Here is an 8771-nt window from a genome sequence, read left to right as displayed (position 1 = left end):
CTATGTATTGGTTCCAAAGCAGAAGAGCAGTAAGGGCTATGCAATTGGGGTTCAGTGACTTGCCCGGGGTTATACAGCTAAGAAGTATCTAAGGTCAGATTGGAACCAGGACCTCCTATCTCTAGGTCTGGCTGCCCCTACCCCTGCCCCCTTCTTGATGCTTTCCCCCCATTCTGGGCTCTAACACTATCTCAAGGGGCCTGGCAGTCACAATGGGCCACATCTCATCCATATCATCCCTTATGGCCTTGCAGGTTGGTGGTGGAGTTCCCAGCCACAGGAGGGGCTGTTCCATCCTGGCAAATCCGCACTGTAAAGCTGATCCGCTATGTGAGCTCCTGGGACTTTTTCATCATTGGTTGTGAGATCCTCTTTTGTGTCTTCATCTTCTACTATGTGATAGAGGAGGCCTTAGAGCTGAGGATTCACAAGCTCCATTACTTGAGCAGTGTTTGGAACATCCTGGATGTGGTAGTCATCCTGGTGAGGAGGGGGCACATATGTCACATTGGTTGGGGGAATTGGCATCCTGGTGGCAGAAGAGCAATGGCAAAAGGGTCATAGGCCACGTGTCAAGAGCAGAGAGGACTTCACTTCATCTGGTCCAACCTCTTTGTTTTTCAAATGATGAAACTATGGCACAAGAAGTCTAAAGGACTTGGCCAAGATCACAGAGTTAGATAGTGTCAGAGGTGGAATTGCGTGCCAAGGCCTTTCTCAAGGCTGTCCCAAGGGGAGAACTTTTTCACTTTCCCAGATCCTACGGCTTCTCAGCTGTTGCTCTTATGAACATTCTGGACATGGCAGTCATTTTTGCTGGTCAGCAGTTTTCTTATGAGCCAGAATTTCCACACAGTCTGTGTGGCTTACCTCATTGCTTCCCTTGTCCAGAGTCCTTAGGACATTCCTTCTGTGGATTTTCTTCCTGTCCTCACTGAGGGTCACTGCAATCATTCCCCTTTCTCTATTTTACAAACCTTCAATTCAACAATTTAACAGGCTTTACTAATCACCTATTATGGTGATGGCAAACCTATGACACATGTGTCAGCACTGACACGCATAGCCATTTTTGATGACACATGGTCACATGTGGCCACATACAGAGAAGTATGGGGTCACATGCAGAGGATGAAACATTTGCTGTAGTGTAGTGTAGACACTCTGTGCACTATAGATGACAATTCTACCTATATTAATTTACCTATTTTGGTTTATTAAAGTTATATATTATGATTATACATTTTTGTTATTTAAGCTATAAATATTGTGAAATTATGGTTTTCTTTCCTCCAAATGACACACCACTTGCGTTATGCTTGGTTTTTCAGCAAATTTTGACACACCAAACTCAAAAGGTTGCCCATAAATGACCTATTATATGCCAGGAACAGTGGCACATTAGAGATATAAGAAAAAGTGAGAGAGAAAAAGAGAGAGAGAGAGAGAGAGAGAGAGAGAGAGAGAGAGAGAGAGATATGGAGGAAGGGAGAAAGAAAGGAGAGGGAGGGAAGGAGGAAGGAAGAAAGAAAGGAAGAAAGAAAAAAGAAAGGGAGGGAGGGAGGAAAAGGGAAGAAAGAATGAAGGATGAAGGAAGAAAGGAAGGAAGGGAGAGAAAGAAAGCAGGAAAGAAAGGAAGAGAGAAAGGAAAAAGGGAAGAAAGAAAGAAAAAAGAAAAGAAGAAAAGAAAATGGAATGAAAGAAAGGAAAGAAAAGGAGGGAAGGAAGAAAGCAAAGAAGGAAAAAAGAAAGGAAGGGAGAGAAAGAAAGAAGGAAAAAAGTTAAGAAGAAAACAAGAAAGGAAAGAAACAGAAAGAAAAGTAAAAGGAAGGAAGGAAGAAGGAAAGAAAGAAAGGAGCTACTGTGCCCTGAACCACCTTCTTCTTCCTCCTGTGCCACACCTCTACCCAGTAAATTCTGGGGGCTTCCTGTATGATTCAGTCACACTTGCCTCCTGACTTTGTGCCTTGGTACTGGTTGCCTCCCCTTCATAATTTTTGTATGTCATTTCCTCTCTCCCTTCTTAGAGTGGAATCTCCTTGAGGGCAAGGCATCTGTTTTTGCATTTCCCCAGTGCCTAGCAAATAGGAAATGCTTAATAAATTGCTTGTTGACTTTCTCTGTTCTCTAGAAGAGGGGCTTCCTGGTTTCATCCACTCACAGCCAGTAGAATTCAGGTCAGCTCAAACAGGATAGACCAAATAATATGATGTAAGCAAAGTGCTTTATAATCCTTGAAGCACCTCCTAAATGTGAGTTATATTAAAATTCACCTTGGGACCTGCTTCTATTAGATCTAGTACCCATTCCAGGGGACCTTGAAATTGTTTTCCAGCTGGTTAAGTTTTTGGAGAAGGTGAAAAACTCCCTGTAGCAAGTCTAGTCTGGGGAAGTCCATTGCCCTGGTTTCCACTCCTGGCAGGAATAGTGCTGCCCATGTCCTTATGCCATATTACTAGGTATTCTGCACCAAAAACCTGGGACTTGATAAATTTGGTGCATTGGATCCAAGGAAACTAAGGTCTCTGGCCTTTTCCCATTTGTTAATACTCTTAATAGTCTTCCTAAGGGTTCTCTTTGATGATGCCAACCCTGTGCCTACCATCAGGGCCAGGACAGCTATCCAGAATGCTCCATTGAAACCCAGGCTATGCCCAGTATCACCAAACCTGCTAACCTTGTCTGTATGGCCTGAAGATCTCTTGCCTTTCTGTAGCTTTCACCCTCTTCCTCTTTTTGATACTGAGCCCATGCTTTGTTCTTATCTTCCAGACATTCAGCCAAGACAAATATGTCCTTCAGAATCTCCTGTTTGTTTGGCAAAGAGTTCCTTGCCAGCTAGTCCCAAATCTCCTAATTTAATCCCTTCTTCAGGGCCTCCTCCTAGTCCAAAAGGCTTTTCTTTATGGTTAAAGAACGACCTCTTTCCTTTGCTATTTTGTAAAACATTGATACAGAAGCAGCCCCTCAAATGACCAGTTCAGCTTTGAGACTATTAATCCTGCCACTAAGGGTTTTCTTTCTCCATCAAGGTCCCTTCAAACATAGCTGCTGCCAATCTTCCAACAATGAACCAGTGCCATGTTAAATCTTAAAGACAAGTTGGAAGTTGCCCAAGGAAAGTGAATATTTTTTAAAAGATGGGCAAGGCTCCAGTCATGAATTCTTGTGGTAGTGAAGCCATAAGGAAAGGGAGGAATCATCAAAACCTTAGAGCAGTGATGGCAAGTCTTTTAGAGATGGAGTACTGTCCCATCCCCACACTGAGTGCCTTGCCCTCCCCTCCACCAAGTGCCAGGCATCCCCTGCCCTCCCCTTTCCCCACAAAGGAGAAGGAGGAAGTGCTCCCATTGGGCTGCTGGGCAGAGGGGCAGGGAGGCGGGGTGGAGAGGGGGAGAGGAGCAGCTCTGTCTGAGAGTCTCTGCTTTTCTAGTAACAAACTCTGGGGGAAGGAGGGTGGCATGCATGCTCACAGAGAGCCCTCTGAGTGCCATCTTTGGCATCTGTGCCATAGGTTCACCATCACTGCCTTAGAGGCTTCATCTATCGAGCAATACTGCTATTTTATTCAGAGCTCGGGCTTCTTCCAGGCTGTCTATCCCCTATCGCCATCATTCCTACCTAGGGTGATAGGAGAAGAGGGAGAGCTAACTTCATCATACTGACATTACTAGTATCAGGGTCCCCTGACTTTTGACAGCCAAGTTTCCCTGATCTCGGACTGCCAGGGTCCTCCAATCTCTGACTACCAGGGCCCTCTGATTTCTGACTTCCAGAATCCCCTCTGTCTTCCAGGGTCCCCTCTGACTGCCAAAGTTCCCTCTGACTGCCAGGGTCCTCCAATCTCTGACTGACAGGGNCCCCTCTGACTTACCAGATTCTCCTCTGTCTGCCAGGGTCCCCTCTGACTGCCAGGGTCCTCTGATTTCTGACTTCCAGGGTCTCCTCTGTCTGCCAGGGTCCTCTGATCTCTGATTGCAGGGTCCCCTTTGACAGCCAGGGTCCTCTGATTTCTGACTTCTAGGGTCCCCTCTGTCTGCCAGGGTCTCCTCTGACTTGCCAGAGTCTCCTCTGACTGCCAGGGTCCTCCAATCTCTGACTGCCAGGGTCCTCTGATCTCTGATTGCAGGGTCCCCTTTGACAGGCAGGGTCTCCTGATTTCTGACTGCTAGGGTCCCCTGATCTCTGACTACAGGGCCCCCTCTGAACACCTGGGTCCCCTGATCTCTGACACACTTGAGAGAAGAGAAGGTTCAGAAGGTGCTGTTAAGGACACAGCCGTTGCTAATCTTGTGACAAAGATCCACCAGTGCCAAAACTACTTGTGTCATCTGCCTGGGCAGGTTGCAGCATGACTGAGCACAGACTTCTGTACAGACATACACAATCCATAGAACACAAAGTTACCAAGGACTATGAAAGTGGGTAGTGACCACTGACAGCCACCATACGTGGAGACTGGTAAGGGAGAAGGCAGTTATGAGGTTCGACTTAAAGTGGTGATAATAAAGAGATGGGGCCCTCAGATTTGACTCTCAAGTCCCCTCCCACTCCAGTGACCTCCCGACTTCCCTCTTGTCTCCCCTGAAGCTCTCTATTGTGGCTGTGGGCTTCCATGTGTTCCGTACCCTAGAAGTAAACCGTCTTATGGGGCACCTCCTGCAGCGGCCAAATGACTATGCTGACTTTGAGTTCCTGGCTTTCTGGCAGACACAGTATAACAACATGAATGCCGTCAACCTTTTCTTTGCTTGGATTAAGGTACAAGCTCCTCCCAACCCCAAATCTGTTCCTTGAGATCCCCCTTTCCCTATGACTATCCCAGAATCATTCCTTTTGGAGCCCTTCACGCAGATTCCCTTCATCATTCTATTCACAAGTTCCCATCCAGGGCAGCCTGTCCTTGAGACCCTTCACACGTGCCCTTTCAGGATTACCCCTCAGGGATCCCCACTTCTCCTTTAGTTTCTTGCAAGGTCATTACCACACAGACCCCTCCTGAGGCCCCCCACATCTCATCTAAGCTCCCTCACTCAGGCCCTAGGGGCTTCTTCCCCAGATATTCAAGTACATCAGCTTCAATAAGACAATGACGCAGCTCTCATCCACGCTGGCACGCTGTGCCAAGGACATCCTAGGCTTTGCCGTCATGTTCTTCATCGTCTTCTTCGCTTATGCCCAGCTGGGCTTCCTGCTCTTTGGGACCCAAGTGGAAAACTTTAGCACTTTTGTCAAGTGCATGTGAGTGTGCCCTCTTGCTCTGAGCCTTGGGAGCTTGTGAGACCTCTGGGAGATGCCAGAGTACACGTGTGTGTCCATGTACCTGTGTGTGAGAGCATGGTTCTCCAGGGGGTTCTCTCTGTGGAGTCCTCGTGAGTGTGAGCGGGTGCGCATGGATGAGAGGATACATATATGTGCATATGAGCCTGCTTGTGTCCCTAACACCCATCCCTTGCACTGGCCATATCTGGCTGGGATAGGGTAGGGGCATCCCGGCTCTTGAGTCAGGAGCAGGGACCTGGGCTGGGGGTTGGGGCTGGGGCTGGGGCTGAGGACTTTGGGTGAGGCTGAGCCCTGTTCTCTCAGCTTCACTCAGTTCCGGATCATCCTTGGAGACTTTGACTATAATGCCATTGACAAGGCCAACCGAGTCCTGGGCCCTGCATATTTCGTCACCTACGTATTCTTCGTATTCTTTGTGCTTCTGGTAAGGCTGAGGGGACACGGGGATCCAGAGCTGCATGGGAGTGAGGTGCAAAGGGCCAAAGGACAGCTACGGTGAAGCTGGATTTGGTCCTGGAGGAGCCTCCCACTAAATCGGGACCATTTCCAGATTTATTTAGATTCATGGTGAAGGGAAGGGATCCAGACAAGCCTATGCTCAGGAAACCCTGGGGTGGATGGGTTGGCACAGTCAGGGTGTTAGTGGGTCAGTGCAGGGTGAGGAGTCATTAGAATCCACAAGGTCAGAGGGATTGTAGGATCTAATTAGCTAGCTAGGGCAGCTGCCCGTGCAGTGGAAAGAGACCCAAGTTCAAATTTAATCTCAGAAACTTATTAGCTGTCTAACTTTGGGCAAGTCACCTAATCTCTGTTTGCCTCAGTTTCCTCATCTATAAAATGGGGATAATAATATCCTCCTCTTTTGAGGGTAGTTGTGAGAATCAAATGAGGCAATATTTCTAAAATGCTTTATACCGTGCCTCGCACATAGTAAATGCTATGTAAATGTTATTATTAGCTCAGAAGTTAAAAGGCAAAATGGAAAGAATGTTGGACCTGGAATCAGAAGAATCCTTGGTTTGCATTCTATCCCCTATACTGACTAGCTAGTAGAAGGCATGAGAAAGAATTGAAATTCTGAACTTAAGACCCTCTCTGGTCCCAAATTCAAATCCTACCTCTTACCAGTTCCTGCCCACATAACCTTGGACATGATCCTTTGGCTAAAATGAGCCCGAATTCTATGGTTCTATGATTTGGGGCAAGTCACCTAAGTTCTCTGAGCCTCTTTCCTCTTTAGTTAATGGGGGACCCTTTCATATGTAGTACTACCTCCCCCCTCTTTCCTCCCCGCCCCAAAGCTGGTTGTGAGGATAGCACTTTGTAATCCTTTTGGTGCTTTGTGTACACTGGTTCCAGTTCTTTCTGGGATAACATCCAGTCCAGTCCATGATTTTTTACCAATAGGATAACTGGAGCCAAGAGAAAGGATGTAGGCAGGAAGCTGGAGAAATGAGATTTGAACCCAGCTCTTCTGAGCTCAAATCCAGTGTCTCTTCTACTGAGTTCACATGGCATTAGGGCCAGTGTAGGCAGCAGGGATAGGTAGGTCTCTTTAGACAGCAGGTCAGAGGGTGAGGACACGGGTTCCTGGTCTCCATCTCCTAGAATATGTTCCTGGCCATCATCAACGACACATACTCTGAAGTGAAGGAAGAGCTGGCTGGACAGAAAGATGAGCTGCAGCTCTCAGACCTTCTGAAACAGGTGACCAGCTCTCACCCCAGCCCTTCAGGCCCCAGCAGCACCACCCAAAGCTTTGCCCCCACCCCCTGCCTCCCAAACCTCCAGGTTCAAGGGTTCTGCAACCCCCTGCACTGGGTGGCATGGATCCACTGTCTCACAGTGGGTAGGTAAGGTGAGGCTTCCCTGTTTCTCCCCCTGCCCTCCTCTTCTCCCTCAAGGGTTACAACAAGACTCTGCTGAGGTTGCGCCTGAAGAAGGAGCGGGTCTCTGATGTGCAGAGGGTTCTCGGAGGAGAGAGACAGCTCCAGTTCGAGGATTTCACCAATACCTTGAGGGAGTGAGTGACCAACAGCCAGCTGCCCATCCTGTATTCTACCTCCCCTCCCCCCCCTCCACTTTAGCCCTTTTCTTCCCATATTAAACCTCTCAGGATTTCCCTTTCCTTTTTGGAAAGTGAGATTCAGCCATCATGGCAGGTTGGATCAGATTCTCTGGGGTATGGATTAAGTAGAAGGAACCCTGGGTCTGGAGCCCTAAGATCTGAATTCGAATCCTTAGTCTGCCACTTACAAGCCGTGTGATGTGATGTGATGGGCCTCAGTGTCCTCATTTGTAAAAGGAGAGGGTCCGATGAAATGGCCTTTGAGGTTTCCCCCAGATGTAAAGCTGTGATCTGATAGGTAAATGATTATTAATCACAAAGAGAGACTTCAGAGAATCAGAGGGGAGAGATCTCCAAGGGTCCAAGGCTTCCTCTCCTCTCCTCTCCGTCTGTCTGTCTGTTCTCTTCCCCCAGACTAGGGCATGCCAAGCACGAGATCACTGAAGTCACAGCAGCTTTCACCAGGTTTGACAGAGACGGCAACCACGTTCTCGATGAGGAGGAGCAGGAAAGGATGCGCCAGGACCTGGAGGAGGAGCGGGTGAGGACCTGCCCGTGGGAGCGGGGAGGAAAGAGGGGACTGACCAGAGTGACCACGAGTGCTGTGGCCATTCGATAAACAATGGTGTTCTCTAAACAGGTGGCTCTGAGCACGGAGATCCAGTCCCTCAGTCGGTCCCTGAGAGGCAGCCGGAAGGATGAGGCTGGCTCCGAGGGGGCCAGGGGAAGCGTCTGGGTCTCTGGAGAGGAATTCCACAGGTACGGGCACCCGAGGCCACGGGGGAGATCTGTCTATCTGTCTGTCTGTCTGTCTACGCGAGACTTGGCCCTGACCCCGTCTGGGCCACCTTCTTTTCTAGGAAATTCAGGGCTCTGGCCCTCTCGGTCACACGGAGCTGACTCTTATCACAAAACACGTGGCTTGGCTCCTCGTCCGGGGTATTTTCCTCATCCCAGGCCCCCAGACAGAGAGGCCCCCCTCCTCCCTACAGCCCCCGCCCAGCCCAGCCCAGCCCAGCCCAGCCCAGCCAAGCCCTAGCTGGCCCCGTGGCTTCTAGGTGGGATTTTAGTCGGTTCTTCCTCACAGCCTTTTTGGCTCTCCCCTCCCCTCCCCCTCAATGATATATAAGGTTCTGCCCACTCTATAGGCACGCAGCATTCTGGCCGCACCCCCTTCAGAACAGACGGGCTCTATTCCTTAGACAAAGGGTTCTTAGCCCTGAGACACATGGAGCTTTGTCCGGTGCGCGGACACACACAGCTGTAGCTCCTGCACAGATACCCAAGGCTCTAAATAACTTTCCCATAAGGCACATGTGGCCGCCTGTTCCCCGACTAAACACCACAAGTCCCTGTTCCTGCCCCCACCCCCACCCCCACCCCCCATCCTAGGGAAATCCGGGATTCTTTAGATCCCTCC

The 8771-nt window shown here is 49.2% G+C and overlaps 1 protein-coding gene across 1 annotated transcript; it reads left to right on the top strand.

Annotated features, from left to right (window-relative positions):
• Window positions 1-196: 196 nt before the first annotated feature.
• On the top strand, window positions 197-8110 carry PKD2L1 (polycystin 2 like 1, transient receptor potential cation channel; the record flags this gene model as incomplete). Its single annotated transcript, XM_044684276.1, has 8 exons — window positions 197-483; window positions 4591-4761; window positions 5060-5241; window positions 5587-5707; window positions 6892-6990; window positions 7188-7306; window positions 7766-7892; window positions 7992-8110. Coding segments are annotated over 8 exons (1225 nt in total), but the record flags the coding sequence as incomplete, so codon positions are not given.
• Between the last annotated feature and the right edge of the window lie 661 nt (window positions 8111-8771).

This window comes from Gracilinanus agilis, unplaced genomic scaffold, assembly GCF_016433145.1.
Source record: "Gracilinanus agilis isolate LMUSP501 unplaced genomic scaffold, AgileGrace unplaced_scaffold47407, whole genome shotgun sequence".
NCBI lineage: Eukaryota > Metazoa > Chordata > Mammalia > Didelphimorphia > Didelphidae > Gracilinanus > Gracilinanus agilis.
Note: the sequence above shows the minus strand (reverse complement) of the source record. Positions and strands in the feature narration are given on the sequence as shown.